Below are 20508 nucleotides of genomic sequence, written 5' to 3'. Positions count from 1 at the left end.
GAAACATTTGCAACTTTTCTGTTACTATAAGGTGAAACAGCGTGGAATTTTTGTTGTAATCATCCCAACACTACTAGCCTATCATAAAAATATTTGTGATATCTTCCAAGGCTTTTTTCTTTAATATGGGCTAGTGTGCTGCTTGGTAAATATGTTCCTTTTTTAATCTCTTTGTTTTCTAAAGTGTCTACAATATAATTTAAAATCCAAGGAAACTCAAGACAGACCTGTAAACAGGGCATATTAGATGTAATCAATACATCTGGGCAATTTGTTATAAGCAAACAACCATAACCCACAGGTTTCTACAAAAGGACGACTCGTTTACTGGAATAAAAAAAAAAAAAAACTCTGCTCACTCAGGAACTATAAATCAGACCGCTTTCTTTCAAGAAATTGTACGAATGTTAGCATTGTTTTTCTGAAGCTTTGCGAGATGTTTACACCATTTTTAAAGGGAAGGTTTTTTTTTAATATATACTCAGCAGCACTGCTGTAGCTAGACAACAAGCCTTCAGCACCACATAAATCAAAACAATGCCACACAATTCTACAACACACAATTCAGAACCACACAATTCCACACCACAAAACAGAACTACAATCCACTTAATACCACTCAACACCACATAATTCAACTCCACCTAATTGCATGCTACTCAATACCACAAAAATACACTCCACATAAATCCACTCTATGACACAACAATCCACATAAATACACTCTACACCATGCCACATAATTCCATACAACAACTTTTCCCTCAACACCACGCTGTTTCATGCCACACTATTCAACTCCACATAAAATCGATTTCACACTACATAATTCAACACCAAACCTCATTGTTATTTTATTTTAAAATAAGGATTCTTTATATAGAGTTACCACAAGACCATTAAACGACAAAAATACACAATACTGTTACTTTAGATGGTAGAAGTTTGCTTAGTTCTCTTAAGTTCTTAAATGCGACACTTTAAGTCAATGTACCTTTTAGATGCGACACGCAGGGCAACGAAAGTGTTGCAACGTTGTTGATGCGATGAAGTTTTTGGTGCAAAGAAATAAAGACGTAAAGATCTTCCAGATGTGTTACGCTTCTCCGATGTTGCGAGAAGACTCGACTCGATGCGTCAGCTACAGTGGCGTCACCCTTAACGCGATGCGACGACAGCGGCCTTGGCAGCGGCACTCTTCTTAGACGTTTGCAAGACGCTTCCGTTCGATGCGATGTTGCAGCGGCGACACCCCTTTACGCGATGCGACGTCAGCAGCTCCGCCGGCGGCACGCTTCACCGTGGATGCGAGGTGCTTTTCTTGATGCGGTGCAATGCGACAGCTACGATGGCGACACGCTTCTTCCTCGATGCGAGACTCTTCTCTTGATGCGGTGCGATGCGTCAGCTACGATGGCTGCGATGGTGACACGCTTCTTCGGCGTTGCGAGACACTTCTTGGATGATGCGAGACGCTTCTGCTCGATGTGATGCTGCAGCGGCGACACACTTTACGAGATGCGACGACAACAGCTCCGACGGCGGCACGCTTCTCCTTGAGTCGCGCTTCCAGCTCCTTGCGTCACGCAGTCCCTCAGAAGGCCCAACAACAGCAGCAGGCACTTCCAAAGAACTCTGGGGAGCTGGGGGGTAAAGTCTGTTGTTCCTGAGACTTCAGCAGAAGGCAAGCTCTATTCCAATCCCTTGCAGATCTTTTTAAGCACAAGTTGAAATAAAGTATTTTGCAGTCGTTCTCCTCTCCTTCAGCAGCAAGGCAACCACTGCAGGCCAATCCCCCAGGTCAGGGACAGGACTCCTTACAGCTTTCCCAGTTCCTTCTCCTCAGGCAGAGGTTCTTCTTGTCAAGCAGGATCTAGTTTCTTGGGAGCAGGGTCCCAATACTTATACCCCTAATTCCTTTGTTCCTCTGGGGTAGAGGGGCCTTTGCCCAGTCCAAACCAGTTCCTGAGCACGTTGTTGACATGACTGACTTTCTATTCAGGGTGCAGGGCAGAGACATCAGCCGCTCCACAGGAGGTGGAGCCAGCATTGTGGTGGCAGAGCACAGCCCTATTCAGCGTCCAGGTGCACTCCTCCCACCCATCTGGATGTCAATCTCTCTATTCACCACCAGGCTACCTAGCCCTGCCCCTCTGGGTTTCCCCAGCCCTGTCACTCACACAAACCAGACAGGCAGATACACATCATAGCAGAGGCGAGCTGAAATGGTTAGGCAAGCAAATGTCAACTTTCTAAAAGTGGTATTTGCAAACACAGAATATTAAAATAAACTTTACTAAAATATGTATTTTATTATTCTGAGTTCAGGCATACTAAACTCGATTTTCTACTATCCTCTCTGGGTCTGTTAGGATCATAGGATGTAACAATTCTAACAGCCCATTCTGGCCTATGGGGACAGGTAGCCTTGCAATAGTGAAAAACGAAAATGGCTGTAATTCACTATTAGGACATGCCACACACATCAGGGCTTGTCCTACCTTATGCTTACAATGCACCCTGCCCTTGGGCCTACCATAGGGGTGACTAATATGAAGTTAAAGGAAGGTTTAGGGACTGGGAAGTGGGTGCACTTGCCCAGTCAGCATGACAGTACCAGACTGCACACAGGTTCTGCAATGGCAGACCTTAGACACATTTTACTAGGCCGCTTCTGTGGGTGGCGCAACCAGTGCTGCAAGCCCACCAGCAGCATTTGTATTTACAAGCCCTGGGCACTCCTGGTGCACTTTACTGAGGTCTGACAGTAAACCAAATAAGCCAAACATGGAATCCAACCAACATATACATTTTAAATAGGGAGCACTTACACTGTGGCACTGGTTGGCAGTGGCACAGTGCTCTGAGCAGCTAACACCAGCAAAACACATGAGGCACAGTGACAAAAAGTGGAAGGGAGACTCACGCCAAGGTGCCAGGTCTAACACTCATTATTTCACTACACACCACATATATTAAATTTAGAACACAGAATTCAACATCATACCACACAATTAAACAGCACACCACAAACTCCACTACATAACAATCCACAACACAAAATGTCATTCCACACAATCCCAGTAGTCAAAAACACCAAATTACTATTCACATAATACAACTGCACACCATGCCACATATTTCCACTACATAAATCCACGCCACACAATGCCAAAACTAACAAATCAAATCCAACCCACATAATTCCACTACACACCACATACATCCACTCCAGTCCATAACACAAGTAAAATATTTACATTTACAACACCAATACCTCTAACTCTTTGTACAATACAGGTACCCCGGCACTCAATAAGTGATATCTATTTCCCCTTATGTCCAACCTTTATAAGCAAGAATGCATTTCAAATTTCTCAATGAATCACTGATAACAGGCAAAGATGGATTCGTAAAAAAGGAAGTACTTTTCAATATAGGCAAAACGATTGATTAGGACATCATAATTTTCAATCATCTTTATGTCTCATGTTTGAAAATTATGATGTCCTCATCTATCGTTTTGACTAAATTAAAAAGTACATCCTTTTTTCACGAATCCATCTTTGCCTTTTATCAGCGATACATTGAGAAATATGAAATGCATTCTTGCTTATAAAGGTTGGACATAAGGGGAAATAGATATCACTTCTTGAGTGCTGGGGTACCTGTATTGTACATTGTAATACACTGCAACTGTTTTCGGAGGCTGTTTGTTTATGCACCCAAGGTAGTAGGGTGCTTTCGTAACCCTGAGTGGCACCACAACCAATTTTTTGTTTGTTATCTATTATAAGGTAAATCAAGAACATCACTTTAATTGCTCAGTCGGATTGCATACTCTTTCTGAAGTGCGATCTATTAGACACTACTACCGCTTCTCTGTACCTCTAACTCTTTCTTTTCTTTAGCACCCAAACACACAGATCTGGAGTTTTGCTATTTGTTCTTTTTCCATCACAAAAACGCAACCCTATCCACACAGTTCCACGCCATACAATTCAACTCCACACATTTCCAATGCACACCACATAATTCTACACCAAACCACTTTATTCCACTCCACAACATCATTCCACTACAACTCAACAACACAATTACACAACACATATATACAGTCCACAGCACACAAATACAATCCACACCACACAATTCCACATCAGGCCACAAAATTCAACTGTGCACCGCGTAACTGAACTCCCCTACATACCACTCTACAACAGAAAATACAATTCCACATAATTACACTCCATAACACAGAATCCCACTCCACATGAATCCAATACACTAAATACCACATAATTACTATTCACACAATCCCACGGTACACCATGCCACATAATTCCACTACAGAAATCCTTTTCACACCACACAATACTACGCCACACAATTACACAACTAACTAATCCAATACCACCCACATAATTCCACTACACACCACATACATACACTCCATAACACATAGATAAAAGGCTTTGCCATTTACAGTGCCAATAGCTCTAACTCAAACTAATGCGAGACCGATTGTTTTTTTTGTTTAAAAAAATCCCAGCAGTAGCATAAACTTTCAACAAGGCAAGACCTATTGCATGCAAATGCTTGTCTGCATTATGCAAAACAAGCATTGCAAAGGCAATAGGTCTCGCTTATTGGAGATCTATTGACTTGGTCCATTTTGTTTTAGGTATTTTGGTCAGCAGTGAAGCTGCAGTGCAGAATTGCTGAAAGTACAAATAAAACAGTGTTATGACGCAGTCAATGCTGGCTGTGTAATAGTGCTTTTTTATTTAAATAAAGAATAATTTCAACCATGCTGGCAGCAGTCATGCTGCTATCCCATGTAGCAAAATAAAACATTGACAAAGCTAATAGATCTTGTACAGGCTAGACCTATTTGCCAGTGCTTAGGAAAAAAGTGCTTTGGCTACATTACAATGCTGTTTTTGTTTCTAGCAGGAGAAGGGGAAGCAAGTGGGAAGTCGGGTCAGGGCAGGCATCGACAGGGTGGGGAAGGAGTTAGAAGTACATGGCAAACAACAAAAGGAGAAAGGGGTGGGACGGAAGCAATCATGAAGGTAGGGGAGTGGGAGAGGAGGCAAGCAACCACACGGAGAGGGGTAGCAAACAATGGGAGGAGGGCAAGAAACAATGAGAGGAGGCAAGCAATAGAGGGGATGCAAACAACAATAAAGGGAGGAGGACATGTAACATCATCAATACTGCCAGTACACTCTACATATCTTTTTTTAAACATTTGGACTTTAACAGCTATGAGCTTGTTGGAGCTTGCTGCATGAGAGCTGCTCTCTGAACTGCTTGTTTTCTTAGAAAGAAAGGCAAAGGTTTTCTGTATTGCTTGTGGACAAGACAGTCACATAGCCTTTGGTGCATACAATGCAGAGTCAAAGCAACTTGGGAGTTTGGCTGAATGGATGTGCCAGGCTGCGTGAGAAGAGGCAGGGAATGAAATGAGGGTGTGTGTGGTGCAAGGTGGACAAATGTGGTACACACTTTCACAGTCAGACAGGGCAATATTTCTTTCAGTCCAACACTTTCTTCGTGAGCACCCAAAAGCATACTGGGATTGGCTGAACGTGGGAAGGAACTTGAGGGCATGGTGCCATGTCACAGGAATGAATAAGACAACAGGGAGAATGATTCACAAGGCCGTGGAATATGCAGCTTGTGATGTCCAGCTCTGTGTTACTGATGGCTTTGCATGGTGTGTAAGAGAGCAAGCAGAGTGTCCTGGGCTGAAGGGGTGGGTCTGTGATGTATGGGGAGAGCACAAAGTGGGAGAAGGGGCAAGTGTGCAACAACTACTCTCAAAATCACATGCACGCAGACGATTGCAGCTGGTGGTCTGCAAATAGCATTCAGGGAGAATGCACACTGCACGTCCAGGAATAGTCCCACAGAAACTTTGATAAAAATCGCTTAATCTGGTAATGTAAGAAAATGTAAATATTAGAAAGCATGAAGCAGAGGTCATTCCAAAAATAGTGTGTGCCAAAAAGATAAGGAAGAACAAATGTATCTGGTCCATGTTCCAGGGAGAGGCTAACACAAGAAAAGAAGGGAAGCTTACGGGAGGTAAGCAATGGAAAGATAGCAAATGAGAGAGACAATAAAAACAACCAAAGGTGGCTGTGGGCGGGTTGTAAGCCCACTGAATGTTAAACATTGCCCTGTAGTAGGCGAGACTTTAAAAAGCGTATTTTACTGCTTAACTGAGCTTTCGATGCATTCCCTAACTCAGTTATTGTTTCATCAGCAATAAATCTCCTTACACCATTTTGTCCAACATATTGATCTGCAATGATCCACCCCGAGTGAGTTGTGTATGCTCTTGGTATTTTAAACATTAAGCACACACTTCAGATTATCAACTAGCGAATAGATGGTGATGTGAGTCTAGCATTCTGATGGCAGACAGTTGACATGTTTGCAATAAAATGGAAATGCAGCAAAAAATAAAAACAATATTGTACTAGGACATTTTTTCAAGATATTGAATTTCAAGCAATGAGCCGTTCCTGGAGAACAGCAATGGGAAGCCACTATCAAAGAAAAGTAGAATTTCCACTTTAACTTGTGCTGATGTAAATGCTGCACCCCAGCAGCTCCATTGAATTAATTTCCATGAGTCAGTGAAAACGATGCTCCATCTTCCTTACTGGTAGCTTTGTTTCACTGTCTATTCTATTCTGGGGAATTTACAAACTGCATGGCTACCCAAGGGCTTCCCAAGGCTAAAAGCCTAATCAGGGCAACAATCTGTAGTACTTTCAGTTCAGCTAATCTCAAGTCTATTTAACGAACAGCCATGCTTTTAATTGTTTCCTTAAGCTATCCTGCTTCCTAAAACTGTCCTGTTTCTATCTCTTTATCTCTTTCAGAATCCTGAAGAATGTTCTAGGAGTGTAAAGATGGACTGAAGGATGGTTTTAATGGTTGGGTTCCAAATAAAAGTTAACTGGATCACTCACAAAGGGCTCTCTAGATTTTAATTTCCAGAAGTGGGAAGAAATTATTGCATGAAACTTCATTTTACATGCCTTACACACTATACTTCAGAATGATGTATTTTTTGTTAAATGTGATTTTGTCTTGAGTGAACACATGGTCAAAAAATTAATTAATTGAATACAGAAGCCAAAGGACAAAATAGCCCAGCGGTATCTTTATACCTCACTTCATCAAAAAGGCTGGTCATTTCCCCGACAAGTCGCTGGTTTTCTTGTTCAAACTGGAAAAGAGGAAAGAATAAAAAAAAAGACAAAATGAAAATATGGTTCGAAGTGTCTAGGAAGTTTTCTTTTGAACCTCTAGTTAACATTATCTGTTTAAAGCAATAAGTAACAGCAAGCCTTGGTAATGCCAATAGGTCTCGCCTATACAAGAGCTATTGGCTTTGGCAATGTGCTTTAGCCATGATTTACACAAGTGTGGCTGCTGTTCAGCGTGATTAAAAGTTAGCAGAGTGGGGTGGGGTAGGTTGGGGTACAGTGGGGTGGAGTGGAGTAGACTGGAGTAGGGTACATTGAATTTGGGGCAGACATGGTGAAGATGAGCAGACTGGGGTGGAGTGGGGTAGAGTCGGGTGAAGTGGTATAGATTGCAATGGGGTCGATCGGGTGGAGTGGGATATATTGAGGGTGATTGGAGTGGAGTGGGGAAGTGTGCAGTGGATTGGGGTAGATTTGAGTGGAGTAGATTGGAGTAGGGTAGTAGGAGTGGAGAACATAGGAGTGGAGAGGAGTAGATTGGAGTGGAATTGGATAGAGTGGTGTGGGATAGATTGAAGTGGGGCAGATTGGGTTAGGATGGAGTACACTGGAGTGGAGTAGATTGGAGTGGGGCAGTTTGGAGTGGAGTGGGTAAGAGTGGAGTGGGGTGGAGTGGGGTGGATTGGGTTAGATTGGGGTGAAGTGGGTTAGATTGGGGTGAAGTGGGTTAGATGGACTGGAGGAGAGTAGATTTGGGTAGCATTTGGTAGATTGAAGTGAAGTGGGGTAGATTCGAGTGGAATGGAGTGTGGTAGATTGGAGTAGAGTGGAATGGGTAGATTGGGTTGATTTGAGTGGGTAGATTTGGGTGGAGTGAAGTAGATTGGAGTGGAGTAGAATGGGGTGGACTGAAGTGGGGTATATTTAGTTGGAGCTGACTGGGGTGAAGTGGAGTAGACTGGCATGGAGTGGGGTAGATTGGGGTGGAGTGAGGTAGACTGGAGTGGTGTCATCAGGGTAGAGTGGAGTAGGATATATTGGAGCAGACTGGAGTGGGGTAGATTGGAGAAGAGGGGATGGGGTAGATGAGAGTGGAGAGGGGTAGACTGGAGTGGGGTAGAGTGAAGTGGGGTAGACTGAAGTGAAGTGGGGTAGATTGGAGTAGAGTTAGATTGGGGTGGGGTGGGGTAGATTGGAGTGGGGTAGATTGGAGTGGGGTAGTTTGGAGTGGGGCAGGGGGAGATTGGAGTGGGACGGAGTGGGTTGAATTGGGGTGGAGTGGGTTAGATTGGACCATCGTGGGGTAGACTTGGGTGGCTTGTGGTAGATTTGAGTGAAGTGGAGTGAGGTAGATTGGGTAGAGTGTAGTGAGTAGACTGGGTGAACTGGAGTTGGCTAGATTGGAGGAGAATCGAGATTGGAGTACAGTGAGCTAGATTAGGACAGAGTGGTGTGGACTAGAGTGGAGTGTAGCAGACTGGAATAGATTGGGTGAATTAGATTTGAGTTGATTGGAATGGAGCGGGGTAGATTGGAGTGGGGTAGACAGTGGGATGATTGGAGTTAAGTAGTTTGGAGTGGGGAAGATTGGGGTGGACTGCAGTAGACTGGAGTGGAGTGGGGCAGTGTGGGGGTGGGGTAGATTGTGGTGGATGGAGTGGGGTAGATCAAGGTAGATTGGGGAGGGATATATTGGAGTAGGGTAGATTGAGGTGGGGTGGAGTGGGTAAGATTGGAGTGAAGTGGGGCGGATTTGAGTGGAGTGTGGTAGACTGGAGTGACGTAGAGTGTGGTAGATTCGGGTCGAGTGGAATTTGGGTAGATTGGTGGCTTGGAGAGTAATAGATTGGAGTGCAGTGGGTAGATTGGAGTGGGGTAGATTGTGGTGGAGGGGGGTCGATTAGAGTTGAGATATGTTGGTTAGACTGCAGTGGAGTTTGGAGTGGGCTAAATTGGAATGAAGTAGGGTACACTGGACTGGGGTAGATTGGAGTGGAGTTGTGCAGAATGGAGTAGGGTATATTGGATTGGAGTCGGGTTGAGTGGGTTGGATTTGAGTACATTGAAGTGGAGTAGATTGGAGTGAAGTGGGGTAGACTGGAGTAAATTGGAGAAGAGTGGGGTAGATTTGAGTGGAGTGCAGTACAGTGGGGTAGATTGGAGTGGGGTGGGGTTGACTGGGTTAGATTGAGTGGCATGAGGTATGCTGGAGTTGAGTAGATTGGGGTGGAGTGTGATACATTGGAGTGGAATGGGGTAGACTGGAAAATACTGGAATGGACTCGGGTAGATTGAAGTGGGGTAGATTTAAGTGGGGTAGGGTGGATTAGGTTGGGTGGAGTGCGGTGGGTAAATTGGGAAGGAGTAGGGTAGAGTGGAGTGGTGTAGACTAGTGTACACTGGGGTAGATTGGAGTGAAGTGGGGTGGGGTAGATTAGGGTACATTGGAATGGAGTGGGATAGATTGGAGTGCAGTGGTGTAGAGTGGGGTGGAGTGGAGTAAGTGGTGTGCAGGAGCTTAGAGTGGAGTGGTGTGTTGTGGAGTGAGTGGTGTTAATTGGAGTGTCGTGGAGTCGAGTGGCATAGAATGTCTTAGAGTGAAGAGTAGAGTGGCATATTGTAGAGTGGAGTGGCGTGGCATAGAGTAGGAGGGCATAGAGTGGAGAGGCATAGTGTAGAGTATGCATGGTGTGGTAGAGCACTGCCATTACAGACAACACATTTTTAATTGAAAAAAACATTACATTTGCACCTAAATACAGTTTTACTGCACACAAACGATAATGTGTGCAAATGTCATCACTCAGCATATTGATGTGTTTTGATCGTATTCAAATGTTTCCAGCACACTTCAGAATTACCAAAAAAATTACTTCATTTGTACTAATTCTGATATATTCTAAACCATGACATTGTTCTGCATTCTGTCCATCAACTTTTGCTTTTGCATTTGTCACACCGAGTGGGAAGGGTATGCCCAGACGTGGGTCCCGTGCTCTCCATGCCACTGGAATCAAGCTATCCTGTCTGAAGAGGGGTGAAATCCCGAAACCGGTCCTAGGATGCTTGTTTACAGTCCAGGGAGGACCTGGCTTGGCAGTTCGGGCCGGACTGTTTCCATGAGGCACAGGGTCAAGACTGATTTGCATATGGCTGGGTTCAAACTGGAAAGGCATGGTGAGCAAAAAAAGATGGATTTAGGCCCAGATTTCTGTACTGGGGTGAATGTATGGCATTGTTCTGCATTCTGTCCATCAACTGTTTTTGTATTTTTATATTCTAAACCATCAGCAGTTAGTTTCTTTGTGTACTACAGAGAAAGAAAACTACACTGTCTCCTCTTATATGGATACTCAGCAGGATTGTCACAAATGCTTTCACTTTGAAGTCAGAGAAAGAAAGGCAAACACTAAGCTCTCTTAGGAGAGAGAGCTTGACATTTGACCTCTATCTTTGAATGCACAGCAAACTTGACTAGGTAAGAACCCAATTTAAAGGCCTGTTTACAGAAAGCAAATTTGTGGAAAGATACAGTAAACAAGGTTTGGGCAACAGGAGGGATGAACTCAAGCTGGACAGCCTAAAGCAATTAAAACCTGCAAATAGAAAGCCAGAAAACCTGAGTTACAAACCACAAAGTTAATGGTAAGCAACGGGCAGAATGCATTCCTAGGTCAGCTTTCTGAATGTCTGCAAACTGTGCTGTCTGGCAGGCTTCGACCTAAAAATGGCTCAGCTCTTCATCATCAGTTTCATATCGACGTAGTGGTATCAAGAGCACGGTGCAGAGTTCTAGGGTTTCTATCATGCCTAGCTCAGTGAAAAGGAGGAGAAATGTACTTTTCTATTTGATATAACTTCATCACCACGTTCATGGATGGGTGTCAGTCCATGCCCAATTCTGCCTCTCTAGGCTACCGAGGTGAGCATGGGGTGTGGAGGTCGGGAGACAAAGAAGTATTTTGTTCCTCCTCGTCAACTACTGCCTCCCTCCGTTATTTTCCCCATGTTCCTTTGCCAGTGCGAGCCGATGGATAGCAATTTGCCATTTTGCAAGGAGCACCCCAGCAATGCAAATCTAGTGCACATTTTCAAACCTTGCTTTGACAATGGTACTAAAACTAGCAGAGAGTGTTTAATAGTCCACTCTAGTCGTACTCCCATTACTTCAATGAGTGTGTCAAGCACCATCTTACAGAAATCATGTAGGGCTCTACAGTCCCGCATCATATGGAGGAATGTCGCTGGGCCATAATTGCAGAGAGACAGTTCTAATTTTTTTTCAAGAAAGATTCTGTGCAGCCGTTGTGGCGTGAAATACACTTGGTGCAGGTAATAAAACTGCACAAGCTTAAACCAGGCATTGCTGGCCACCTCCTGCACAAGTTTGCATCCATTTCCCATCTGTCATCGGTAGCACCCTATCCCAGTTAGCGTGGGACCCAAGCGCAGCAGTTCTGTCCTCTTTCAATGGTGTGTAAATGTGTGTGTGAGATCAGTCCTCTGCTGAATCTCTAGTCAAGTATCAATTTAAGTGCCTGTTCCTGCAGGAAATCTGCCCAGATCTCCCGGACCATGCTAGATAATTTGATGAACTGCAAGAATTTCCCCAGGATGAAATACCCTGTCTTTGTATAAGTTGTCCATAGTCTGGCAGTCACCTCCAACCACGGTCTAATTCATAGTGTTCTGTATCTCCCTAAAGTGTTGCAGCCACCAAAGAGGTTGCATTTTAGTATACGGGGGTCTAAGCAGTAGTGATTTAAATTCCCTTTCCCAGGCCTCCGTACTGGTCTTTCTACAAAGGAACAGTCATTCGGAACCCATGAACCCTGCATCAGCCTCTGACGAAGCTCCGTTTACCCCCACAATTCCGGTCGGCAATCGTTTTTCCGCTTTCTGTCCCTCATCACACGACTGTACTGCAGTAATCCTGCCAGGTAATACAATAGCAGGTCAGGGAGTCCAAGGCCACCTTTCACCTTGTCCAGTCTTAGGGTTTCCAGTTTTAACATGCTCCATTTGTCCATTGTAATTAAAGGTCTCAGATCTCCCCTGGACCAAGGTATGTACCGTCACTTTCCCAGGGAGAGAATAACAGTTCCAAACTTATGGAATATAACATATACACTGCACTTCCTAAGGTGGGCAAACTTTCAACACTCCCCCAAAGGCAAGGCAAGAAAACAATATCACGAGTCTCCTCTAGACCAAGGTAACACACACAACAATTCTCTAGAGCGAGATATACTTTGCACATCACTTGCCAGGAGTAGAACAACTTCCTATAACACAATTACCTACTAGAAGGGAATTCACCCATCCTTCTACAACAGAATACTTGGCCAAGAAGAGTCCACACCTCCTGCTACAAGGAAAAGACGAATTCAAACATATGGAATATATATACATTTATTAACACAATACTTCAATCACGGGCAGGCCGAATATATATTGATCATGGCAGACTCTCACATATCAAATAACCGATTGAAATACACAATCAAAGCAAATATATATGTAGAAATATATATGTATGGATATAAGAATCAGAAAATAAGAAGGAAAGGAAAGAATCCGTAAAGAATCAAGAGACAGTTAGTAGCAGAGACACCTCACCTACTGCTTCCTCATTTCACCCCACTTCGCTCAAGGGGAGTCCATTGCTTGAACCGGGTGAAAGCTCAGAGGCGACACCAGCCCCCACTCTTCCATGACAACACGTCTGCTCCACGGCGTGAACTTCCACCAGGCCAGTGTAGGCTCCCCTTTTTAATACAAATTTAAACACAATGAAGCTTCTAGCAAGCCTCGCCCCCTCGTTCTCATGAGAGCCCGTACCAGCCTGCTCTAAGTCCACTGCATCGGTTGAACATACAAACGTAAAAAATACAATTCATCGAAAGAGCAATATTTACAACGAATCACAGTGGTTGTGGAGGCGCTCTCAATCTGATAGCTTAATGACTAGTTTAAAAAATCACAATATCAAAAGAGTTAAAAAAATTTAAAATAAGATTAAAAGATCATTTCAGGTATAAGAAGAAAAAAGAAAAAAACAGTAAAGATGCATTGTGCAGGATTATGTAATAGAGCTAGGAAGTTTACTTCTAATAATCCAAGACCACCCCAGAAATTTGGCCACGGCACAAACTAGCACTAAGCTTGTATCTGTTCGCAATATGCGTAGTGCCACACGATAGTTTGCTATGCCCAGGACAGGACTGGGGATAAGGGGCAACCCTACCTCATCCCTTGGGTGAGGTATATGCCCTCGGAAATAATCCCTTCCGTAAGTCACAGTTAAGGATATCAAACTGTTTCTCAATATCCAGCGATAATACTGTCTCAAGCGTGCCCTCGCTCTGGGCTGTACACATGCCATGCAATAATCATCTGTTATTCATATGGACACACCTGCCTGGCATAAAGGCACACTAGTCCTCCCCAATCAGACCAGTCAATACTCTACAGAGGAATGTTGCTAAGGACTTGGAAAGTATTTTAGTGTCTACGTTTATTATTGAGAAAGGGCAATAGGAACTCTGGTCTCCGGGGTCTCTGCCTGGATTTGGTAACATAATAGTGGATACTCGCATGTAAGCTGGGAACTCTCCCATCTGCCTGGCCTGTGTAGGGTGTACAACAGTTTAGAGATTAACCTACTGGAGTATGTTTGGTAAATCGCCTCATCTTGCCTACCTCTGTGTGAATCTGCGCTTGCAGCCATCTAGCACGCGCACACCATAGCCACTGCTGATTCGCCTTCCGCCATTTTGCCCAGCTGCTGTTCACTGTCACAGAACTCCTTTCCAGCTGTTGGTGTGTACCACAAGTACTTAGGGTGACCAACCGTCCGTAGATTTCACGGACCGTCCGTTATTTTAGTATGATGTCTGTAAGGACTCCGTAATTTAGGGTCACCAAATTACAGATGCCTTACAAACATCATACTAAAATCAAATTGGGGAATTTCAGGAAGGTATGCTGTTACCCTGCGAGAGGCCCCATGAGTTTAAAAGTTTCCACTGGGGCCTCTCGCACTTATCTTTTAATCTGTAGACTGAGGCTGCCTGCAGCAGCCCCTCTTGAACCTCACGCAGACTGTGGACTAGCCCATTGTCATTCTGAGACTGCAGACGATTATCACAGATAGAATGACAATGGGCCCTATTATAGTGACAGCATGTGCTGTGCCTTCTCCTGCACAAATCTTGATTGCAGAAAAGGCATGATGTCGCTTTGCAAAGCTGCACTCATACTGAAAAACTGTCAAGTGCACGATTGTCTCAACCTTACATAAACTTATTTTGACTTGTACTTATTTTGGTTGTCTATGTACATATATACTATTGAGCGACCTCCTCTGATATGTCTGTAAAATGTAGGTTTTTTCCCAAATTTTTTCTTGAATTTTGACCACCTGTCCTGAATTTTTACACTGATCGTCCTGAATTTGCACCCATGCCAGTTGGTCACCCTACAAGTACTACTGAGGCATTCCACAGCAGGACCACCTTGAGGTCCTTCCATTTCACTAGCCATGTATTTGGTGTAGCTCAAATGTTTTTAGACATAGCCCATCAGGGCTACTTCAATCTCTGATTTATAGGTTTCATCCTAGAGGGTTTCAGGATTAAGCCGCCACAACGGGACCCAAGGTCGGGGTCTTGCAATACAAAACTCCTGGAAGAGTGGGGCATTGTCTGATGGAAATCTCGACAGTAACTGCCTGCCCTGTGTGTGATCGTTGCAGTAAGAACAAATCCAGTCTGCTGTATGCCCCGTGCAGCGAGGTGTGGCACGAGAACACCCTGATGTAGGGGTGGGCCGCACTCTAGAAATCCACACAGTTAAGATTCATCATGATTTCCCTGAGCTGGGATATCATGTTGGGTTTCGTTTTCAATTTGGGGGGATGTCTGTGTGCTAAGTTGTCCAAAATACAGTTAAAGTCTTCAACCCATATAAGTGGTATATCTATGTATGGGGTTATTTCCTCCCTTATCACTACAAAGAACTCTTTGCTATCTATGTTGGTGGCATATACGTTTAGGATACACATATCACAACCATCTAGGGTGCCATTAAGCAGAACATATGTGCCCTCGATGTCGGCCTTGAAGTAGCGCATCTGGAATGGTACACCGGGTGCAATCCAGAATGAGACTCGCCTCGCCGGAGAAGGTTGAGGAGTACATTTATTCCCTACACTTTTTCCCCAGCTTCTGTACCTCTCCACCCAAGGAGTGAGTCTTTTGAAAAAATTATACGCGGACTGCCAGTCTCTACAGGCATGACTGCACCCTGTGCCACTTCACAAACTTATTCAGAACCCGTACATTCCGGGTGACCACAATAATTGCATCCGTCATCGTATCCTAGTGGGTGTTCTCCAAATCTGCTCTGGCTTCCTCCCAAGGGCTTTCGCCTCTCCATCTCTCCGGGTCCCCCCCCACCCTGATCACCCCTATGCAGAGCCTCATGCCCTACGTACGACCCTTATATCCCAGAGTCATGGAAAATAGGAGCATGTAGCACAGTTCCATGGGCCTCAGTTTCCGTTTGACAGTGGCGAATGACTTTCACAGGCGCTGAACCGGTTGTCTGTAGGCTGGGAATATGCATATGATAGAGTTATCAAATTTCGGTTCCCCCGGCTTGCACACCACTCATAGGATCGTGGCCATGTCTGTTTCACTATCAGTGTTCATGGCGGTGCGCCTGGCAGGAGCCTGGGGGGCAGAGTCTTATGTGCCCACTACCACAAAGACTTCAGATAGTGCTGTTGGGTCTACGGTTTATTTGAGCCAGCATTCCAGAAATAATTCAGGGATCAGCCCCTTAACCCACTCATGAAACACCCCGAAGCGAAGGGTACAGTGGCACGAACGCTGCTCAGCACAATTGAATCTCTCCTCCAATTTTCTGGTAAGATCTAGCCCTGATGTGAGCCAACGTTCCCCTTTAAGATCTGGTCTCCCTCCTGCCAGGCCGGTCCCTCCCTGTGAGTGGCCAAGTATCTTTCCGCCACTTTACACAGGTACATGCTGAGCAATTTAATATCCTGTGATACAGAGTCTATTTTTGTCTCTAGCAATAAATGTCTTGTTACTTACTGGTAATCTTCATTACCCAGATTAGGATCCTCCTCGTCCCAGTCCTAACATAGCTAGGCAATCCTGCCTCCCGACAGCTAATTAGAACGCGTAGAATATTTTCAAAGGACACATAAGCCCCTCCCACCCACCGCCATGCCTGTTATCAACAAGTCCAGACACAAACACAGCGGAAGGGAGGGAACAGGACTGGGACGAGGAGGACCCTAATCGGGGTAATGAAGATTACCGGTAAGTAACAAGACATTACCCCCTCAATGGGTCCTCCTCGTCCCAGTCCTAACATAGTGAGGAACTCGCAAGCAGAGACCCAAGAAGAAAAAACGCAGTCCACCAGGGATCCTTGCAAAAGTATAAAACTTAATCAAACAAATAATTAATGAACATGTTAGAAATGGGGGTCTCTAGTTGGCAAGGGCTTGCACCTTTGTCCAAGTAGGGACCCTTCTTCCTAGTCAGGGTAAGGGAGTTAGACTCCTAAAATAACCCCTGATCACCCCCTTGGTAGCTTGGCACGAGCAGTCAGGCTTATCTCAGAGGCAGTGTGTAAAGCATTTGCACATAACCAACAGTAACACAGTGTAAGCACTACACCAGTTTAGAAAAATATCAAATATTTTGATATACTTAAGACAAGACCAAAAACGATAACGGTGAGTTGTTATTCACTTTTGGCTGCCTCATTCTTCTTGCTGTACGCTCTGCACACCCTGGTGGGACAGGTGTCCCAGCGTCAACTCTTTCCGCGCCAGGCATTCCCGTGAGGGATCCAACATCGCGGAAGTGGACTACAGGTCCCAGAACCCTCTGCTGCTGCCACAGGTGCTGCCGTGAGGGGGAGGCGCTTGTCATTGCGCTTATAGCGCTGCCTCTCCCCCCGCGGCGTGGGAGTTCTTACTCACTTTTGGCTGCCTCATTCTTCTTGCTGTACGCTCTGCACACCTTGGTGGGACAGGTGTCCCAGGGTCAACTCTTTCCGCGCCAGGCATTCCCGTGAGGGATCCAACATCGCGGAAGTGGACTACAGGTCCCAGAACCCTCTGCTGCTGCCACAGGTGCTTCCCTGATGGGGAGGCGCTCATCATCGCGCTTATAGCGCTGCCTCTCCCACCGTGGCACAGGACACGCGTGGGATGTATCCCGGACGAAGCCCGGACCAAGGGTGGGCCCGTCTGTGCCCGTCAGGGACCCAATGAGGCCAGGCTGGGCCAGCCCTCTGACGTCTACGTTTGTTTGGTTGTGTGGGTTGGAATAGCGACTAGCGTAGGCTTAGTTGTGATGCTTGGACATTATGAACAAACAAAGCAACTGTGGGTGCGGGGGTTGTGGGGACACTCGATGCGTTCCTTTCCAGGGCAGAATCAGTGTTAAAACACCAAATACAGCTCACTGAACGTAGGCTATCGCTCAAACCAGTAGTTCCTACTTGCACCCTTGGAACTTCCCCACTCCTCCCACGCAGTGAGTCAGTGACCATCGAAGTAACCGATCAGCCTAGTGGTTTGTCACCCCCACTCCACAGCAGTCAAACGATTTACCTCTCCCTTAACAAGGGAAATTTGGAAAGTTCCCCGAATACCACTTTGATTACTACCAGGGGTCAGAAGCCTAGTCACGTTGCTATTGTTGAGCCACCGCACAAAAGAGGAAAGCCCGAGGACCATCAAAAAACAATCGTATGCCTCTAAGATCTGGAAAACGAAAAGGGGAGTTTACCGCGAGCACTAGTAGCACGATGGCTAACAGAGCTTCAACTAGTCAGCCTCGCCTAGCAGATGCAGGTTTCCTCCCACACGAATATTGAGATAGGTCTTTGCATTAGGATTGAATCCAAACTATCGGCACCGATCAATCCCATATTAAAGAAGTTGTCCCTGATTGAAGAAAGACTTGACAAAATTGAGATGGGTATTTTTAACTTCACCCCAAACAACTCTAACGGGACAAAGGTGGGTGGGGTCACGACACAATTGAATGAGAGGTCAGCTGGAGTTTTTAGGGGCCCGGCAAGCAGTGTAAGTTGCTTACCATCTTTGCCAGGCATAGCTACAAAGGTAACACAACCTGACAAGCCATCCCAAATCATAAAGCCCCTATTTCCCACTATGAATCAGGCAGAGAAACCCACTAGCCAGCAGACACCAGCCCCATATCTCCTGAGAGAGGGTCTATTTTAATACCATAGCGTGCCCCAGGCCCGTTCTGTCTACACCGGAGGTATGAAACCCTTGTCCTTGCCCTGCCAGCCTAATTTGTAGGCCGTGTTAAATTGACCCGAGGGTCCTGTGTTACTATATAACAAAAACCCTGAGCCATCCTTGTCACTCAGCAAAGCATGAACCCCTACGTAGGCCCTGCCAGCCTGATCTGTAGGCCTTTTGATAAGTTGACCAGAGTTCTGCACCCATTTTTACTGAACAGCAGGCCCTAGGCTTGTCTGACCAAAATCCCTGCCAGCCTCTCTCAGCGAGGCCTCCTGCTCCAAACTAAAGAGCCCCCACCCTACTCGTGTGCGAAGTTCACTGTCTCAAAGTTCAACATCCCCCTGTTCTTTCGACATGCAGCAGACTGCATCCTGGGCCAGTACATACTTTTAGGGAAGTTGCCACCGCAGATGTGTCAAGCTGAGGCAGGAATGTGGCAAAACAGGACGTGCAGAATTATATATGTATATATAGAATCCCTTTACAATACACATTTTTCTGCTTGCCCCATCCAATTTACGACAAGCGCCTGGCCTAAGATATGAAATTTCACCTAGCTCACGTACCACAGTTACTGAAAAAGACGTCACCATGTATGGTAAAATGTGAGAACCATGCCATAAGTGACTAGGTAGACATGGCGTGAGATGATGATACCGTAGGCACTTCTAACCGCCTTAAAGAGTACAAGAAGGGAGACCACAGAGACATCATTGGACTACCCCACCCGTCTGTTAGTAGATGGCAGGCGGGTGTGGGTGCTCCCCAAGAGCTCTTGTTTTTTGTTTTTTAAGATACAATTTAACTTGCCAATATATTTGCTGTATATGCTATGTATGCTATTTTGCTATGCTATTTTGTCCCTAAATTGGTGTTTTCGTATTGAGCATTTCATACTTATAATACATTTGCAAAGTTGCTTTCTTTTAGGTTTTAGGTAGGTACGCGAGTATTCTCAGTATTTTAGATCAAGTGTGTTTTGCATTCTGGGAACATTTTCCTTGATGTAACTTATGTTTTTCATAATGCTTTTATAGATGAATGTTTGAGGTTTTCTGAAGTGTCTCTCTCCAAACGAGTTCAATGCCTTCTGATTCATGCGAGGTCACTATATTTGTATTTTTATGTTTTTGTCTTGCAGTTTTTGTAGGTGCACCTTCTCAATAAACTGCCAATACTCTTAGAATCAAATTCCATGGCTCACATGTCTGTTTCCTTCATTTTTAGAGCGAGCTTTCCCAGACACCCCGGCTCAAATTAAGGTGCCCCTTTTGTCTCTAACTCACTCCCTCGATCACTCCGTGAAGGCTCCAAGAGCTCTGTGCTCAGCCCCCTGCCCTCTTGACCCTTAAATAAATCTCCCTCCAACACCTTTGAGTACCCAGTCCTTTCTACACCTACCCTCGAAAGCTACTCCATACACCGTTGTTCTGTCCAACGTCCCAGTGCTCCCCTCAGGTGCGCAGAAGCACTGATCCACGTTAAGAAATAAGGCACTACATTTGTTGGGTGTTAGGACAGATATTAAAGAACCTCTTTTTTGCGAGTTCAAGATGGTTCGTAGAGTTCCTTGGGTGGGAAAATCCTACAAGTCTCTCCAAGGTGATTGTGTGGTTCTTAGCTTTAGATCCCCAAGATTGGTCCAGTACATACTGGAGAGAGCGGGCAATTGTTTCATCAAGGAGGATGACATTAATTGTGTCCCGTTGGGATTTTTCTACAGAACAGAAGGGATTATTGGACGTGGTGTGAGGAGGGGCGAACCGAACATGTGTGGCCAACATACTGTCCAGATTCCCACTACCAATCAATTTGATGCTCTAACTTCCATAGAAGAAATAGACTGACTCAAAATTCCAGGCGGCCCGACTTTAGTATGAGTCCTAGGAGTTAAGGGACCAATCAGGGCAGTCACGGGCTCTCCCGACCCAGTTTATGCAGGGTCTTTTTGTACTT

At 45.1% G+C, this 20508-nt stretch overlaps 1 protein-coding gene across 5 annotated transcripts in view; it reads right to left on the bottom strand.

Moving 5' to 3' along the window:
• Positions 1-20508, bottom strand: part of STX18 (syntaxin 18) — a 485190-nt gene that overhangs the window by 273280 nt on the left and 191402 nt on the right. For all 5 annotated transcript variants that reach the window (XM_085600230.1, XM_085600232.1, XM_085600233.1 and 2 more), the window contains exon 8: positions 7191-7249. In XM_085600230.1, the coding sequence (XP_085456356.1) occupies positions 7191-7249 (59 nt within the window). The remainder of the gene's footprint in view (positions 1-7190; positions 7250-20508) is intronic.

The sequence above is a fragment of the Triturus cristatus genome, chromosome 4_2 (genome assembly GCF_964204655.1).
Source record: "Triturus cristatus chromosome 4_2, aTriCri1.1, whole genome shotgun sequence".
NCBI lineage: Eukaryota > Metazoa > Chordata > Amphibia > Caudata > Salamandridae > Triturus > Triturus cristatus.
This window is presented reverse-complemented; position numbering and strand designations above follow the sequence as displayed.